This window comes from Lontra canadensis, unplaced genomic scaffold (genome assembly GCF_010015895.1).
Source record: "Lontra canadensis isolate GAN:19392208 unplaced genomic scaffold, GSC_riverotter_1.0 scaffold11, whole genome shotgun sequence".
In the NCBI taxonomy this organism is placed as follows: Eukaryota; Metazoa; Chordata; class Mammalia; order Carnivora; family Mustelidae; genus Lontra; species Lontra canadensis.
In genome coordinates, this window is record NW_022631005.1 from 25,449,306 (window position 1) to 25,469,212 (window position 19,907).

Here is a 19,907-nt window from a genome sequence, read left to right on the forward strand (position 1 = left end):
TGACAGCGATGCTGCCTTCCAGGTTTGACCAATACATGGCCGGAGCAGGGCTGAATCAAGGGTTCTCATGGGGGCGAGGCTGCTGTTGGCAGCCCCACACCATCCGACAGGAAGCACACTGGGTAAAGGGGGGTTTGGGGGCAAAACCAGTCAGCATCACCCCGATGCTGCACCTCCCCTAAGAATGACTCACTAATGAGAGAGATAATTATGGAACTATACTGAACAGATGGAGGGAATGAAGACGGAATGAAAGGTGAAACTCACTGGGATGTGAGCCATCCTAAGAAGCCACCCACCCCAAGGAGCAGGGTCTAGTCTATAGAAGAGACTATTCAGAAGAGAAAGGCATTTTCCTTCTGGATTGCTCATCATGGGAGTTCTAAAACTTCTCTGTTTAAATAGTTGGTCAAGGGGGGTGGGGAAGCAATCCCATGCCCCCGTCAAACATTTCTCACTTGTGCCTATCATTTTAAGAGGAACTGCACAAAGAAGGCGATAACCAGAAAACAATCCCCTGTAGTTGAAACAGAGACCGCCCTCCGCTACACATTCATTCTGTCCGGAGAAATGTGTTTTTCAGATGACCCTGCAGAGGCCCCACAATATTAAATAAAACGACTGCTCTGCTTGACTCTGCCCTGAATAGAGCAGCTATAAATAACCTAAATGGAGAGATGCTTGATATTCAGAGAAATCCACACATGCGGCTTCAACCGTACTCCTTCGCAGGTAGGTGGTAAGCACACAGAGCAAGTTGGTTCCTTCGTCTAACTCTGGCTTTCTCAGGACTCAGGAGCTCATGCCCAGGCAGGCACCCTGCACGGGAGCCCTTAAAGATGGGCAAGGGTAGGCCTGTGGAAAGGCCTAGGCACCTGAAGCCCCGGACCTCACTCTCCTCCAGCCCCCGCGCAGATGAACGAGGGAACGCCACCAGAGGAAAGCCGCGAACTGTGGACACGAAGGAGCTGCATAAACACTGTGTTATCACCATCCAGTCTCCCGGGCTTCTGCCTAATGGGGGTGACAGAATGAGGAGATAATAGGGTTGTGACTGGGGAGTTGTGTTCAGCCTGGCCAATCTGTTATTTCATTTCTGCGTTTTTGAACAAGTGCCCAGAGGCAATGGCTGCAGTTGGCTGGAAAGTAAATTAGTGAATAAATTCTACTGCCAACAAGGGGCAATGGTTGCTTTTCCTTTCTTTTTGAGGAGCTGGTGGTGAGGGGCTTTGAAGGAGGATGAGGGAAGGGAAGAGAGCCCCTGCGCATTCGAAATGTCAATAAGGCAGCTTAAAATAGCGCTTTGCAAAACTTTGGGTTAACTGTGAAAATTCTGAAACAGAACCTGACACTTTAAACTTGGAGTCTGCATTTTCTCTTAGTCTTCAGAAAATGTTATGTGGTGACTAAATCTCCATACTTTAGATATTGGTTTCCGAAATTCAGTTATCTAGTCCTTAGACGAGCACTTCTCGAGAAAGGTGAAATATGACTCAATGGCCTCAAAACAAAGTCACAGGTGGAAAAAATGCAATACACTTAGAGCTAAAAATAAAAATCGTCAAAGCCCCCAAAGAAAAGAACTGCTATACGCATGTATTTTTGTGTCAAAGATTCCTGTAGCTCAGGGCTTGACCACTGAGAGGGAGAGGGAGCATAGGGTCTAGTCCAAGGCCTTGTGAGAACTGGTGGGCCTCTACTGTTTGAGGACTGTAATTTGGCACTAACTCAATTTTGACACCACACGAACAATCACAAACACCTGTTCTTCTCCTGAGTTTTCACGCCAGCACTTTATTTCCACTCCTCTCTCTGGTCTGGAGGTGTTAGGTGGGGGATGGGCAACCTGTAAGCACCGGTAAGGACCGTGGAGGACCGAAGAAGAAATCCCGCGCCACCACCCTTCACCGGCACCAGTCACACCCCCCATGTGTCTTCCCCAGGGATGCCAAACCTGTCACGGGACTCTAGGCAGAGGTGCCAGGAAGGGTCACTTAGCTGCAAACTGCCCCACAGGTGATTTGGAAGTGACTAGAGGCCCTGCTATGATTTCCTTTCGAGCATCGGGCCAGCAGCTGGGTACCTGCCTGCTGACATCATCCCCGAGGGCCCTGGACTCAACACACATGATCCTAAAATCACTTAGAGTAGGTCAAAAGTCAAAAAGAGAGGCTGACGCTAGCCAAAAGGACCTTTCCACAGAGATTGAACTTCAGCCCAAGCTGTCTCTTTTTCTCTGTCTGAGACCAGGAACAGAGAGTTGACTTGTGCTAGGAGGTTTTCAAAGGGAAGGTATTCACAAGTCAAGGTAAACTTTAGAAATTTCATCATAAATGGGACACAGGAAATCCTGCACATTTGGAAATCACTCTGTCCCAGGAAATCAACAAATGGGATTGTTTAAAAATGGCTAATATTTGAGTTCTATGTGCAGAGTTGGGTTCTAAGCTCTCGATCGCGACTGTTTGATTTTATCTTCATGACAACCTTTCAACATGTTCGTAGAGGTAAGTTCGGGGCAGGGTCAGGGGGAGCACTTTGACTACCCTGATCGGCATGCTAGGAAATGGTAACATGGGGATTTAGAGCCAGACCAGCTGGTCCCAGAGCCCAAGCTCCTCAAAGCATCCTAAATACAGCCTCATAGTCCAAATAGTTTATCTTCTGGGCTCCGTGAACTATAGTGATAAACATGCTACAGTGGGAAAATCACATTATAAGGCAGACCAAAATACACATGAAAGACCAAGGGAAGAGTGTATATAAGATCAGCTCAGTTTCTTGAGTGACTTATGCTATACATATGGGGGGGGGCAAGCTGATTCATTTCACACGTGACAAGCAGAAGGGGATTTGCTAAACATTGACAGTGGTCTTAAAATAATTCAGGACACGCATTTGTGGGTTTTTTTTTTTTTTTGAGAAAAGCATTATTTTAAGTACTTTAGAAGCATCTATTTACAAATGATTACAAATCAGCTTGATGAGCTTCCTGAGCAGATTACAGCAATAACTTCTTTTAAGAACTACTGGGAGTTTGGCTTGAATAATTCATTCAACCACAACCATTTTAGAGCACTCCTTCTAAAAAAAAAGCCAGGTTAAATGCTAGGTACTGAGAGATCACAACATCAAGATGAGTTTCTGCCCTCACAGAGCTTACCAAATACTTAATAAATGAGGTGTATGCAATTTCTACCAAGCAGTAATAGCGTCCTCATTTCAAATGTAATTAAAAAATTTTTTTTAGAGATTTTATTTATTTATGTGACAGAGAGAGAGAGAGAGAGAGACATCGAGAGAGGGAAGACAAGCAGGGGGAGTGGGAGAGGGAGAAGGCGGCTTTCTGCTAAGCAGGGAGCGCGATGTGGGGCTCGATCCCAGGACCTGGGATTAAGAACTGAGCCGAAGGCAGATGATTAATGACTGAGCCACCCAGGCACCCCTCAAAAAATTTATTTAGTCAAACTGATCCTTCTCTTAGCACCTGAGCCTCTGAGGTCTGCCATTCCCTCGCTAAGTCCCAAGCGCTTGCACCAAAAAGTGCAAATATTCATTTTAATAGGTAGTCTGCTGGCCTTAACCACAGCCGGCCCTACTGTGGTGGGGATCCCCACACCAGCAGATCACCATGGGCAGAAACCCCAAAGCCACCCTGGGCTCCTCCCTTAGCCCTCACCCAGTCCTGAGGATGTCAGCTTCCCTGAATCTTAACCCTCTCCCTCCTCTGCACCTTTCTTAGTACTGGCCTCATGGATTCTTGCTGAGACTTCCACAACAGATCAGTTTTCTTTTGCCCTATTCAAATGATTACTTATTTAGGTTTTCCAATTATAACAGAAATAGATCCTCTGTGTAAAATTTTTTTTTCAGACAATAGAAAAAGATATAAGAAAAATAACAGATCATTTATCCCCTAGAAATAACCATTATTACTAGATTTTTAAATAAGATTTACTAATTTATTTTGGGGGGAGCACATGTGGGAGTGTGTAGGGGCAGAGGGAGAGACAGAGAGAAAATCCTCAAGTAGACTTCCTGCTGAGAAAGGACCCCCCCCCACCCCGACATGGGGCTCAATCCTAGGACCCCAAGATCATGATCTGAGCCTAATCAAGAGTCAGAGGCTTAACTGAATGAGCCACCCAAGCAACCCATGGATTTTTTTTAAATAAATACTCAAATCAAAACTGGATCCTACTATACCTACTCTTTTGTAAACTTTTTTTCACTTACAAATGCGCCACAGGCATCTTTGGGGTTAATACACCACAGCTCATCACTGCTTGTTAACTAGTACAGTGTTTCAGCGCATGAACTCCTTCCATCAGCTGGGATGCCCCATGGTTCTGGACCGCCAGCACTGCTTTATGGAACCACACTTCTCGCAGGCCATGCGATTCTGTTTCATTCAGGTGGCTGGACTGGTGCCAGTCCTGACCCCTCAGCGGCCCCCACTCCATTCTCTTCCAAGGATGGGCATATGATATAGAAGCTCTCTGTGACCACAGTTCATGTGAAAGATGGGGGTATGATCCAAGACCCACCAATCACAGCTGCTCCAAGACTAGTCAGAGCTACTTTTGAGGTCAGGGTGTCTCTGTTATAGTCACCACGTTGGCAGGGTGGAAGTTGAGAGCTGCAGACGTCATCTGTGTGCCCACATGAGAAGGATGCCGACCCAGAGAAATACAAAGCCAAGAGAGGGAGAAAATAAAGATCTGCTAGCCCGAATACAGCACAACCCAAAGCTGGTTTCAACAACTCCCAGGAACAAAAGTCAACGACCCTTTGTGACCAAGTCAACAAGACAGAAATCCTGACGAGTCCACCCTAGGAGACGCTTAGGACATTTCCAGTTCTTGACTATCAAAATCCACTAGTCGTGCAGACCATCATGCTCTTGTCACTTCTGCAGTGGATTTCTGAGTGCTCTTTGTACCTTCAGCCTTGCCCTTCCTCCTTTCTGCTCCCTGCTCCATCTGACACGGCCTGTGTGCTGCCCAACCAGGCATTCTTTGCAACAAACATGGAACTGTGGTAGTTTCTGGCTGAAAATCTTCACCTCCTCCAGGATGAAGCATGGCCAGCCAACCTGTCATTCTGGCTTCATTCTGGGTCACACCCTGACACCTCTGCTCCATGATGACCTACTCGGAGCTTGTCATGTATGCTTGCCATCTTCTCTTATGCTGGCATGTCTCTCACCTCCTCCTTCCCTGAAGGCTCAGCTCCCTTCATCCTGGTTGAGGGATTCCCTCAGTTCCCGACACTGAGATAAGTAGGGCTCCTCTTAGATCATGAAGAGTTACAGTCCCTTTCACACATTATTATCTCGAGGACAGACTATACGTTCTTTGAGATGGAACCATGTTTTATGCTGACTCCCAGAGCGTAGTAGGAAATTGAGCAAATTCTTTTTGCGTGCATGACTGACTAAGCCAATGGGAAAGCTTAATTAACTGGTATGATTGATTCCACAGGTAGGCAGATCTATATTACCAAGCAGCAGAGGCCATGCCTAAACTACTCCAGCATCAGGCTCTTTGCACAAAAGTTCCAACACTAAAGCCTGTTCTTCATGGGATGAATCACTACCCAAGGCAGCTCACCACTCTGGTCCAGAAACTAGCTCATGCTTACAAAGTGTTGGTGTTCAAGAAATATTTATTTAATTGATAAACTAACATATCTTTCAATCTAGGTCATAAAACTAAAGGTGGGAAGAAGGGAAACCAATCAGTGTTGGAGAGCTGTAAAATCTTAACATCATGCGTTTCCAAGTACTGTCAATTCACTCAACGGCATATTTATTTATTTTCATTTTATTTTTAAAAATTTTTAAATTTTTATTATTTATTTTTTTATCAGTAGCACATTTATTGAGCACTTACTATGAGCCAGAAAACAACTTGGGAAGAGCTGAGGACACATCATTAAATCGAGCAAGCATGAATGTAACTCCCTTCACTGAGCTTATATTCATCTGGGAGACAAACAGTAAAGTAATTCAATGCTACAGATTAAAAAAAAATTGGTTTGGTGACCAATACTGAACACTAGTTCAGATATGCTGAAACATCCATGGGTTAAGTGTTCTTTTATGCCTCAAAAAAATGTGGATTGACTGGCATGCAGACAGACATACGGATTGAGAGGTCACAGAGCAAGTAAAGGAAGCTGTTAATGCCCGAGTCTTGGCTGTGGGTTTCTACTGTACATCTCTTTCACCATTTTTGTCTGTTTGAGAACTCTGTTAACAAAGTGAGGGGGGCGCCTGGGTGGCTCAGTGGATTAAGCCTCTGCCTTTGGCTCAGGATCTCAGGGTCCTGGGATCGAGCCCCACATCGGGCTCTCTGCTCAGCGGGGAGCCTGCTTCACCCCCGTCTCTCTGCCTGCCTCTCTGCCTACTTGTGATCTCTGTCTGTCAAGTAAATAAATAAAATCTTAAAAAATAAAAAAAGTGAGGAAGAATACTGGCTACCATCATGTTCATGAGGTCCATGCTGATGATCATGATGTGACTGGCATGACAGAAAAAAAACTTTACTGACAAAGACAGTGACATCACACAAGAAGTTATCTGGCTTTAAAAACTACACAGCCAGTGATATTATACTTCAAATTTTACCCAAACTGAAGTTTTTCAAATGGTGGTGATGATGAGTTGAGAGAGAGAGGGAAGGGGTCAGGATCCAAGCTAGGAAAACTATTATGTACAGCCGGGCTCAAAAGATGAGAGCCTGAACTGTTGACAAAAGGCACACCAGAGTAAATTTCTCAAGTGTCAAAAAACAATTTGGGAGGGAATGGACTCCTTAGAAGAACATCACTCCTGAAGGCTGAGACTCAGATAAAGGAACTGTAAGGCTGATCCCATCACTCACTGGCCTGTACTGAAGTAAAAGGCAAGAGTCCTACTGCTGGAAGTCGAAGGCCAGAAAGGGAGCTGGAATCACAAATAGCTCCTTTGCTTGTCAGGCCCTAAAAATAAAATCGTACTGGGAAGTGATCTTTAGCTAAAGCCAAGAGGTTTATTCATTTGCATGAAAGGAAAGTAGTCCATTTCTACAAGTCCTGTTTTGTCTGGCAGAATCTTTGGTCTACAAGCCATTACTTCAACCTGATCATGCAAATAAACCACACGTGAGCCCCAGCTTCATGGGAGAAAGTCAAAGAGTTAGAATGTCAATGACGACAGCCAGCATGATTGGAACAACTCGAGAAAGCTCAACCACCTGAACACCTTCTGTGGGAAGACACAAAAGGGTAACTTGAAGCCACTGGCCCTAAGAAGCTTTTGTACTGATTTTTTAAAAAAAATTTTTTGGGGGGGTCTAATTGGTACACAATGTTACATTAGCTTCAGGTGTACAACATACGATTCAATAGAGAAGCTTCTGTAACATTATGTTTGTACAACACGTCTCGCTTTCCCTCACATTGTTTCATGGACTAAAAGAGAACAGGCATTATCGTTCATTTTGACTCAACTGGTATTTTCTGTAGGCCTACTCTAAGCTACACATTCTTCAAGGTGTTGGGCATTTCAGCAATGAACCAGACAAAACCCTTATGTCTTAGATTCCAGGGTAGGAAAAAAATAACATAAAAATAAGAGAAGTATAAATGTTGCCTGGTAATACAGTGAATGAGGAAAATAAAGCAGAGAAGGGCACAGGAAATTGGGGGAAAGTTGTACTTAAAAGAAGGGGACTTAGGGTTGATCTCACTGAAGTGACAGTTCAGTTAAAAATCTGAAGAAAGAGGGGTGCCGAGTGGCTCAGCAGGTTAAGCATCTGACTCTTGGTTTCAGCTCAGGTTGTGATCTCAAGGTTGTGCAATCGAACCCTGCATCAGGCTCTGGGCTTAGTGGGGAGTCTGCTTTGATTTCTCTCTGTCCCTCTCCCTCTGCCCCTATGCCCCAGCCAGGTGTGCGCTCTCTCTCTCAGTCTTTCAAATAAATAAACAAATCTTTAAAAAGAAAAAAAATGCTAAAAAAACAAAAACAAAAACAAAAACCCTGAAGAAGGAGATACAGAAGTCTAAGCGAAGAATGTTTGGAAAATGGAATAACCAATGCAAATGTCCTAGGGCAGGAGAAACAGCTGTGGGACTAAAAAGCAGTGAGCCAGAAGACATGTGGTTAGAGATGAGGCCAGACACGTACTGGTGTCTTGAGGCCAGTGGGATGACTGGCTTTCCCTACAGTGAAATGCCATGGCGTTGTGAGCATAGGAGTGTCAGGATCTGACTTATGTTTTAACTAACCTCATTCTGTAGTTGGAGAAACTAAGTCCTTTGTTCTTTGTTCATTGATCCAACAAATACTTATCACCACTGACGTTACCATTTCAGGTATGGAGGACTCAGCAGTGACCAGGCTCGTGGGGCTCACAAGATTGAACTGGGGCTGGAACAGAGGTGTGAGAGTCCTAGAACAGGACTGTGTGGCTCAGGGAAGGGAAGGTTCCCAGAGGACAGGACACCTCCTTGAAGGATAAGCAAGGTTGTGTGTGTAGGGGGTGAGGGCGCGGAGCTTCCACACCAAGGAGTACACACACAATGGCCTGCACGTCCGAGAAAACAAGGCACTCCAGAAGACATGTAAAAGCCAAGAGGAGGCCAATAGCATGAGGAAGGCCAGATGGTGTAAAGAAAGGAGAGGGGCTGGAGGTGAAATGGGAGGGCTCTCAATGAACACCTCTGGAACCCCCGGTCTGTTCGTCACTCAGCTCTAGGACAGCTCCCTGTCTTTGCTGCCCACCCTGTCCACGTGTACCGAGAAATGCCAAAACCTCCCCAGCCCTCGACTCGAAGTGCAGAAGGCGGGCACCCAGAAGGTGAACTGTTGGGTGTCTTCAGATGGTGAATGACAGCCCAAGTGCTGCGGGTCCTCAAAAAATTAGTTCACTAATGAATTAAACCAATATGAATGGACTCTGCGTAGAGCACAGGCAACGTTCTCTGACAGTGAAATGAACAGTGAGGTGTTTCCGAAGGCTGCTGAATGTTCCTGAAACCTTCCAACGACAGGATGTCAACCAAATTCTGGGACCACACCAGCCTGAGCACAGGGGGAGGAATCTGGTTATCTCTGCTGCTGGTGTGTTCAGCCAGAGCCTCCAGTGAGGGGGAGGGACAAACAGTCACGTAAAGACCTCTCAGCACTGCTGTCTTTACATGAGCCAGAGGAAGCTGTGAAGGGGTGTCGTGCAGGGAATCAGAGCTATCCAAACACAGGCTAACCCACGGTGCGAGTCATCCACTTCTGGCTTTGTTTTCTCTTGTAAATGGTACAGGCAAATGTCTTGCCTTTTACCAAGGTAGGATGCACCTTGTTGGCAAGTGAGAAAAATTGGACAGATCACCTTCAGGAGTTTAGAAAAAGCAGAATGTACAGCAGAATGAAGGTTGACGATGGAAATAATGCCTAATTGGAGGGTCAAGCCAAGACCCTGTCAAGCCCAGAAAAAGCAGTGGTTACTTGTCAACAAGAAAAAACAGGAATAAATTAGGAGCTAGTCACTCGATGGACCACAAAACCTCCTAGGAAATCATGGGACCACAAAACCTCCTAGGAAATCATGGTTTAAAAGAACCTTGAAAAAAATTATTTTTGAAGTGGAGGAAAAAAAATAAGGAGATCCAGAATTCTATTCTGTACTTACAACTATGTAAAAATACAAGCGTGAAAACTATGATAATGCTTATACTAAAGTATGGGGGCCTTTTTCCATAGGCGGGGGAGGTTTCTGTTTTGTGGTAGGGTTAATATTTCTCTTTAATTTGATTCGAAAGATAGAGAAAGTCTTCTAAATAAAGTCTTAAAGAAAAAAAAAAAAAAGCAATTTTGCATCAGAGTGACTTGAAGGAAGCAAGAATAGGGAAGGCACCAGCAGGCACCTGCAGAGACCAGCAGGCTGTCTGGCCAGGCTGGGGAAGCAGCTGGGGAGGGGTATGGAGCGGGATGCTGTGGAGGAGGGCAAAGGGAAGGCACGGCAGTCTTTGAGCAGGGATAGCTCAGTCCAAGCTGAGCTTTTAAGAGCTAGCTCCGGTGCCAAGAGGAAGGCCTTAGTGCCTAGCCCACAGGCCGCTGGGAGTGTGGACAAGAGGTGAGTGCAGGAACGAGGGCTTGCCATGAGGAAGGCGCCCCCAGACTTTACGGCTTCTTGGAAAAAAGTCATCACTCAGGAGATGAAGGCAAACAGACTGAGCGTTGCCTGACCACTCGGGTGGTCCCTATGGAAGCACTTAGGGAGGCATCAGGAATGGCCTAGGCTGACACAAAAATGCCAGAATGCAAACAGAATACACACAGAGGACTGCTGCAGTGAAATTCTGAGATCTGGAGCAAAACAATGAAGAAAAATCATGTTTTCCAACTTAGAGAAAGTCCACCAACTTAGTGAGGAGAGGAGTTAGAGAAGAAACAGAAGCAGGTTTATGGTGAGAAGTGTTCCACTCTGAATATTTAAGCGCAAACACGCTCTGGTCAGGACAACCTCATGTCATTGCTCCTAGAGATGCCTTGGCAATGGTGCGTTTTTCTCTTTGTCTTCCAGCTCGGCCCTTTCTGACTGGCTTCCCCATCCTCTCCCTGCACTTCACACACGCCTGAAACACTGCTAAATCTGGTCAGATGACAGCTGGACTGGAAGACAACAAAGTTCTCCGAGCACAACACTCCACTCCTGGGGATCTGCGCTTTCCATTTCGTACTGCATCGGCACACAATCCACTACAACTGGGTAATACAGGTGCGTGTTTACACACCAACGATATAATGGTTACTATCAACCCACATAGTAAACACTGGTAAATATGTTGTGTTTAGGAAAAAACCCAATAATACGTAAATATAAGTTGACACTCCTTCTTACACTCAAACCAATGATCTTCCCCTTCAGATCTCTGGAATAGCCACAGTTACTGGAAGGGTGAGGGAATGGAAAATTCTGTGGGATTAAGTGGGTTAGTCCAGGCCCACCATTTTGTCTCATGGGTAGGAAAGGACCCTCTCTTGGGGGGCACCCTAGTTCTGGGCGGACAGAGAAAGGTTCTTTGGGAGTCACTGCTTTGTGCCAATCCGCCAGCCTGAACACATCAAAATACAGCAAAGGTCTTGAACTGCTTAACTGCCTCTCTATGTCCACATTTTCTCCAGTTAAGGCAGAGCCATTCATGAGAAAGCTTTCCATCAACTTACGACATGAAGGCTGTACCAACCACGGATGATGCCTGCCTTATCCCCACTGTCTCCCTCGCAGTATTAAAATGCTGATTTTCTCCTTCTGCATTCCTTTGGCATTTATTAGCTGTGATTTCTTCGTGATTAACAAATTTCTTTCATCAACTTTTTGATTACCTTCAAATACAGCTTGCCGTATAAAGGCAAGATCAAAGCTGGATTCTTTCCTTTTATTCTTCAGAGTAATGACGTGGTGTCCTAGCAACTTGAGAAGGGGGATCGATGGACTCTGTGGTCTTCTCTCTTGGGAGGTTCATCCTGGACTCATGGAGTATCCATCACTGGTTTGAATGCAATCCACTGTAGCTACTTTTCTTTCCGATTCTCCAGCTACCTGGTCTTTGGTTCCTATGGCCTTCTGACCCCACCCCCATGGTCTTCCTTAGCTTCCTTGCTTTCTGGCATGTCTGAGAGGTACCCTTGTGAATGTTTCTTGCCCCAGACCTGGAATCAGTATTGATTTGAACAGGAGGCTCCTTATTGCAGGAAAGGTATTTATTTTTATTTATTTATTTTTATTTTATAAATAAATAAAAATAAAAAATATAAATAAAAAATATAAATAAAAATAAATAAAATAAGTAAAACTTATTTATTTATTTGTATGTGAGAGAGTACAAGCAGGGGGAGCAGCAGGCAGAGGGAGAAGCAGACTGCCCTCTGAGCAAGGAGGCTGATGTGGGACTCAATCCCAGGACCCTGGGATCATGACCTGAGCTGAAGGCAGAAACTTAACTGACTGAGCCACCCAGCCATCCCAGTAGAAGAGGTATTTAAAAGGTTTCCAATCTGAGGGCCAAGGATACTCCTTGCAACTGGACTAACTTCACTTTTGATCCTTTTCTAAGTAGAGACCTAGGAAACATTTCCCTTTTAAAGAGAAAAGTAAATTGATATTGGTATTTCCTATTCTAGCTAGAGATGATACAGTCTTAAATTCCTTAAATACTACCCACCTTTTTGGATACTGAAAATCTGGACTCCTACCGTATACCTCTAACAGTTTCAAATAACAATGTAAATATTTCCCCCAGTAAATGCATGGTTCAAAGACAGAGTTTTAAAGTCACTTGAAGTAATTATTTTCTCTGTGTGGGACATTCACACTAATCCGATAGAACATAGGCATGTTTTATTTTTTTCAATCTGTTTTCAGTTGTTAGTGAATTCTTTCTTACTTTCTTTTTTAAAATTACATGAAACATTTACATGGTTCCCAAGTCAAAATAAGGTACATTAAAGAGATACCTACTTTCTGTCCCTGGTCCTGCACGCCTTTTCTTCAGGGGAAGTCACTTTCATTGGCTTGCTATTTTTCCTTACCTTATCTCTTTTAAAAATACAGGCAAATTCATATACGCTAACATACGCACACATTGCCTTCTTACACATAAGGAAATAAGTTGACCAGCTGCCCTGAATGCTGGCTTTATTACTTCCCGTCTCCCGGGCATTGCCCTCAGAGCAGTGGGGACCGTCCTTGTTGCTCCTTCCAGTTTCACAGCAGCCCCCTCTCTCAGGGGACCAAGTTATTCACTCAGTCCCCTAGTATGAACATCTGGGTTATTTCCACTCTTTGCCTATTTTGAACAGTGTCACAACAAATGACCTGTGCACACACCATTTTTTATTTCTGCTCACTTATCTTTGGGAGAGACTCTTAGATATGACCTGTTCAGTCAAAGGGAAATGGCGCTGATAGTTTTGCTACATTGTGACAAATACGCTCCCCAACTCAGGACCATACTGCATTGTCACTAGTAGGGCAGGAAAAGATGGACAGACCCTCACCATTGGAACACCTATGCTACCAAGTTCTGGATCCTGCTGAGCCTGATGTTTGGGACATGGTATCTTGGTGCAGTTAAAGTATGCATTTCTCTTTATGGTGAGTGAGGGTAATGTGTTTCCAAATGCTTGTTGCAATAAGCTTCTTTTTCTTTGGAATGAGTAATGGGCCTTTGCCCATTTTCCTGTTGGATTATGGAACTTTTCCTTCAGTTTTTAGAAGCTCTTTATATATTAAAGGATACCAACCCATCAAGATAGAACTTGCTTATGTTTTTGCCATACAGGTTCTTCTCCTTTTTTTTCCCTTTTTTTAAGGCAGTCAAATGTTTCAATTTTCTCCCCTGATTACTGCTGAATTCTGAGTCAGTTAGGAAATGTATCCCCTTCCCAGGTTAACAGGAATTAATCTATGTCTTCATCTTTAGTTACATTTTAACCAATGGCTTTCTTTCAACTCCGTTAACCAACACTGCTGAAATCTTCCATTCATGGAGAACAAAACTGGTTTTTAGGACTCTGAATTTCGACATTCTGGAGGAGAACTTTATACTTTCTGGAAACACTTCCTATTTCTATTCCCTGGACACAAGGCAACACCATCTTGTAGATGACATCTACTCAGCATATCATTTGGGCTAATCTGGCCATTTTAGAAATGCCTAACATTTTCCATCTGATGTAATGCACAGGTTACTTCTTGTATTGTTCTATTCCACCTCATCTCAGCCCCTCAAAAGTCATACAATAAAGCCAAACCAAAGGCCAACTCCAACCATGCTGACCAGCCATCTGTCACCCAACTCACACATAGTAGTCTGTCCCCGAAACTGTGCTCCCAGGATGGCTTGCAATAGCAGGACGATAGAGCTCCAGGAACAGTAATAATGTCTGCCATGCATATAACATGCTCTTGCAAATCCTTCTGAACTGAAAAGAACACTGAACACTTGACCGTGAGCTGATTTTTACATCAGTACCCTCCAAATGCCATAACCCTTCTTAATTCCACTGTCTCATACGTCATGTGCAAGGATTAAGTCCAACGTGTTCTTATGTGTTGTTATGTTTAGTGAACCTGAGAACAGATTTGTCTTCAGGTGACTGCATACAAGGGGGAGAGGCAGCCACACAGGGAAAAAGTAGGCCACGGATCCCTTGGGTCTTAACAAAGGAAACAGACTCACATCTCAGATACTGATTCTAGGATGAAAATCTCTGGATTACAATTACTCTGACAGCTTTGGAACGGGAATTCTCCACTCTGAGCATCCAAAGGAAGTCATGTTCAACTAGTGTGACACTTCCAGAGAAGGACTTCACCTCACCCACCGAGACAGGCAGACTGCAACTTGAAGTTTATTTTGGGCATGATCACTACCCAATTTGGAAGCTTCCTTCACAGGCCTCAGCTAATCGTCAATGAAATGAGGCTCGAGGTGCTACACTGAGAGCAGCGGTAAGAAATGGTCAATGTAGGAAAGGGAACATGACGGAAACAGAAAAATGTGAAGCACCTACCGCTGCGGCCAGTCAGTTCATCATTTTGGAGGTGTTGGCTACAACACCTCCTGAAACTGTCACTGCTGTTGGCATCAATGACACCTTCTGAGCCAGAGCAAGTGAGATTTCATTCTGGTGCCAGTGATTGAGAAGCTGATTAAATATGGAACAGAGTCTAATGTAGTTTTATTTAAAAAAAAAAAAAACTGACTTTTTTCTTTGTAAGGGTTGATGCTTAAATAATTAAGGTTTTTTTTTTTTTAAATCTATCTACATGAAAGGCCTCACTCCTCATCAGTCATCAGGTGGACGCCATGCAGCATCTATGCAGAATGAAACGTGTTTAGTGCCTGCCAAGCCAGAATCCACACAGAGTCCTTGCCCAAATGCATTTTAGTGATACTTCATCTGGAACGTTTTTTTTCCTTGAGAACATTTCTAAGGCTTTTCACAAAGTGCTCATGTGGCCTTTCAATGCCAATTAAACAACAACAAAATCAGTTATTCTTCAGGGAAAGGTTCCACAGTACACGTTTCTACAGCTAAAAGGCCTGAGAATCATAACCCAAAATAGTTTCTTTCCCCGTTTATCTTCGGTGGCATTCTGGAAAGCAGAGGAAAAGCATGAATACTCACGGAACATGGTATAAAACTGCTGCGGATTTAGATTCCATTTGCCCCAGGGTGTCTTGTGGCCTTTGGACTGGGCATAGTTAGCGTGGTTAAACTCTGGCTCGGTACCAAATGAATCCAGGACTCGGAGCATGCACCTGAAAGGAAAAAGCAACATGGATAACACTGCAACTTTGACCCCGAAGCTCAAAGGTAAAAGTTCGGGGTACCTGGGTGGCTCAGTCAGTTAAACGTCTGTCCTTGGCTGGGGGCATGATCCTGGAGTCCTGGGATCCAGCCCCTGAGCGGGAGCCTGCTTCTCCCTCTTCCTCTGCAGACCACCACCCCGGCCCCACTCAGGCTCTGTCTCTACTAAATAAATAAAACCTTTAAAAAAAAAAAAAGGCAAAAAGCTCTAACCCCTCCTGCAGGGACTACCAAAAATGGACAAATAGTTTTCATCAGAAACACGAGTGGGTGGGAAGTGAGAGACTGTGGAATATATATATATATACCAAACATCTTATGTGTGACTTCTGAGCCATCACACACAGAAACATTTTGCTACAGATTAGCTGACAAGTCACAGAAGATCTCTCAAATAACAGCAAAATATAAAGTCCCATGAGAGCTGCCATCGCAGACTGCCACGTTCACCGCTATGCCCTGAGCTAGGGCAGATCGTATGGTGGTACCTAATGAAGAGTTGCTGAATAAACAAAGAATTAAGGTTCTTAGAAGTGGCCATGATCTGAGAATTTGTATTCTCCTCCCAAATTCTTAGGTTGAAATCCTAACCCCCAAAGGTGATGGTACTAGGAAATGGGGCTCTGGGGGTGATATAAGGTCATAAAGGTGATTAGCTCATGAATGGGTTTAGTAGTCTTATAAAAGGCGACCCCACAGGGCCGCCTGGATGGCACAGTCAGTTAAGTGTCCAACTCTTGATTTCAGCTCAGGACATGATCTCAGGGACGTGAGATTGAGCCCCCATGTGAGGCTCCACACTCAGCAGGGAGTCTGCCTGGGATTCTCTCTCTCCCTCTCCCAGTGCCCCTCCAGCTCCTGATCTCTTTCTAAAATAAATAAACAAGAGAGAGAGAGAGACCCCACAGAACTCCCTCGCCCCTTCCAACAGGTGAGGACAAAGTGAGAAGTCTGAGACCTGGAAGAAGGAGAGCCTCACTCGACCACGCTGGCTCTCTGACCTTGCCCTTCAGTCTTCAGAACCATGAGCAATAAATGTTTCTAAGCCACCCAGACTGTGGCATTTTCTTATACAGCCTGAACGGATGAAGATGGTGGTCTTACTCTCTGTAAGGCATATGGCCTGCCTTAGCTCTTTCCACAGTCACTTACCATTTTTGTCAATTAATAAGAGTATTGAATTTTAGGTAGAGTTTAGAATCCCACTGACGAGGCAGTGTTGATTTTTATATATTTGACAGCACTGGGACATTACTTCTTTCTCCCAGAGCCAGGAGTAAAACTGAAGATGTTTCATTTGGCTCTTCCAACAAAGTCTTCAAACTGGGTCAGCCAAATCTGGTCTACCTCCCATTTCTGCAAGGCTTGTGAACTAAGAATGATCTTTATGTTCAATTTTTTTAAAAGGGATATTTTGTGACATGAAAATTAGATGAAATTCAAATTTGGGGGTTCAGAAATGAGGTTTTATTTCAACACAGCCACGCCTAATTGTTTACTTAGGTCTATGGCTGCTTCCACTCAGTAACAGAGAACTTCAGCAGTTGCCGCGGAGACCATATGGCCAGAGAAGCCTAAAATATTTACTACATGGCTCTTTACAGAGAGAGCCTGTCGATCACTGCTTTAGAGTCGAAAAGAATCGACCAATTGCAAGAATCAATGCTGAAACCTCCTCCATTAATTAACTCATTCTTTCAATTCATCACTGATTCTCAAACCATTGATGTAAATTTAGCTTATGCCTGGCCAATAAAAATAGCTCTGTTTTCTGTGGTTATACCTCAGCAATGCTTCTGAATGGCTCTTACTGGGCCAATGAGCATAAAAGCGAATAAATATTAAAGCCTACATTTTACAATCAGATAATGGCAAGTGAGTTGTAAACATCAGATCTAGTTTCTTCCTTCATTTTCCCACTATGATGAAAGCGTTCTCTCAAGTTTTTTTTTTTTAACAACTTTTTTTACATCAATGTGTGATTCAAAAAAATAAAATGCAAACACCAGATTGGATTTTCCAGAAAAATCAATAGCAAATTGCCATTTTAGTGTGAGGTTTTTCTCATCTGAGATCGCCACCCTTTGTCTAGACAAGGAAGGGAGGAAAATAAAGAGGATGGGAGCAAACGCAAGCCGACCACAGAAAGCATTTCCTTATTTTGGATTCCCGTGTGGCGGGCAAGGAACATGCTATCATCACACTGACAGTTTTCACCATTAGCACCAAGATTGCATCATCAGCCTGAAAACCAACAGGTGGAAGGAAATGGGAGCCCATAGTCCAGGAAAAAGAAAGCTGGGGAGCCAAGGAAATGACCCATGTGTGTTTCCCCTGGTCTCTGAGTAGTTTGGGGCATTCCTTTTCTCTTAACAAAACATTGTCATTCCCCAACTTAGATATTTTTCAGTGTCAAAGTTTGCATTAAAAACTTATATAAAAACCTCCTATAATTAACACTTTAACTTGTATTTTAAAATACAAAATACAAAAGCCACTGGTTGGAGCCAGTGTATATTCTTCTGAGAAATACGGCAGCATTCAGAGAATGTAGGGATTGCAGAGCAGGAAGAGGGAGAGGGACACACACCCACAGGTGGGGCTGAGCCTCAAAGATTATAGGCTCTGTGCAGGCACTGCAGGGATGAACAGGCCACCCTCATCCTATGAAACCTTTGTCTTGAAGGCTTTGGCTACTTCTCCTCATTTGCAATCTACTCTGACAACTACGCCTCTCTAGCTTTGGCGTGTGATTTTATTTTTAACGTTGGAGTTTTATTGGTTTTATCTTAAATTTAGATAATTAAGATGATCCCTGATGAGTCAAGATGCCTGATGGGAGCCTAATGCCTGCATGCCCAGACTTTGATACTGTGCTATGTGATGCTGGACTTCTTCCCAGAGGAAAGCTAGAGCATGAAAGATCAAATGTCCAAGAAACTTGGAATTCTACATCCTCCTACTTAAGCTTTGGTTTGGGATTGGTCTATTTTTTAGTGGGCCTGGGTTTGTTTTATAAACCAGAGGCAGGGGATGGATCTCTGCTTAGGGCAGAAGAGGTTTAACATAATAGCGCTCTTCCTTCAATCACATTCTACAGCTGTGTGTTTGGAACTGGATTTGTGTTGTTAATATTTATGCAGTTCCTCTAAAGTCTTTGTGTGTCTGAAACATCACGGACAGACCAATGACTTAAGAAGATATCTGCCTTGCTGCCCAAGGCAGCTGGCCTCCTTCTCACAGGAATCGCTATGGCCATGCCAAATGACTCCGGGAACATTCTTTTTGCTCTGAGCCACACTACTGTAAGATGGACGACTTCCTTGCCAGGACCTACTTTCCACTTTGGAGTTGGATGTAAAACATGGTATATCTCACGCTATGTGCACCTCACTTCCTTGTGTGTCCTCAATACTCAGCAAAGACTTCACAGAAAGCAAAATGGGTATGAGTTTTATAGTCCTGAATGGTATACTAGCTGCATGTAGGCACAGAACAGATGTTTAACTGAATTTTTTTGGGTCCCTACATAAATTGGAAAGAATTTACAAATATGTTTCCAAGATCAACAGGACTCAAGGTTTTGCTCCTAAAAGGAAGACCAGGTGTAAATTCCATTTACATATAATGGAGTTCCTACCATGTACCATCAACCAAAATGAATTCAGAGTTCTGGATTGTCTCATCTTCAAAAGGGAAAGAAATGGCTAAGAACTTTCTAGAGGATCTGCTTAGTCTTTGGATGAAATCTTAGCTTCATCACACCACAGAGACTACAGGCCTAGAGTCCTGATAGACCTCTGCCAGCCAGTATCACTAATGTGTTTGATTTATGAGAGAAAGGCACGAGAGATACTACACCCCTTCCATAAAATTCCTTTGAGATGGTGCCTTTTCATCCAACGAGAATCAAATACTAACCAGTGGTAACCATTTTAATAATGAAATCATCCTTTTTAATTGACTGGAACACTACCACTGAGGACATTTTTCCATCCCAACAGCCCTTCTTAATGGGGAGGATATGTGAGTCTAGGGATGCCTGTGATGGCTCTGTCCTTTTGTACCAGGTGCCTGCCATTTGCTAAATGCCAGAGAACAATGCTCTGCCTTTCTTTCCTTCTTTAATGCTGTAGCTAAAAAGGGAAAAAAAAAAGTTTACTTACATGGCTTATTAACCAAAAAGAAAGATGGCTATTTCCACATAACTGAGAACAAATGTGATGGCTTGTGATGTATGAAGATTTCAAGGAAAAAACAAACAACAAAAAAAGGAATAATGTGATGCAGAAGGTAGAGTGCAATCCTGGCCCAAACCAAGATTTTGCTTTTTTATTTTTATTTTTTTTTAAAGATTTTACTTATTTGTTTGACAAAGAGAGACACAGAGAGAGATGGAACAGAAGCAGGGGACGTGGGAGAGGGAGAAGCAGGCTCCATCCCAGGACCCTGGGATCATGACCTGAGCTGAAGGCAGACGCTTAAGAACTGAGCCACTCAGGTGCCCCTTTATTTTGCTTTTTGATGAAACTATATCCGAAAGGAA

General features: G+C 43.8%; 1 protein-coding gene across 2 annotated transcripts in view; it reads right to left on the reverse strand.

Moving 5' to 3' along the window:
• The window catches only part of MGAT5 (alpha-1,6-mannosylglycoprotein 6-beta-N-acetylglucosaminyltransferase), a 340,000-nt gene that overhangs the window by 92,275 nt on the left and 227,818 nt on the right, over window positions 1-19,907 (reverse strand). For both annotated transcript variants that reach the window (XM_032856183.1, XM_032856182.1), the window contains one exon: window positions 15,179-15,312. In XM_032856183.1, the coding sequence (XP_032712074.1) occupies window positions 15,179-15,312 (134 nt within the window). The remainder of the gene's footprint in view (window positions 1-15,178; window positions 15,313-19,907) is intronic.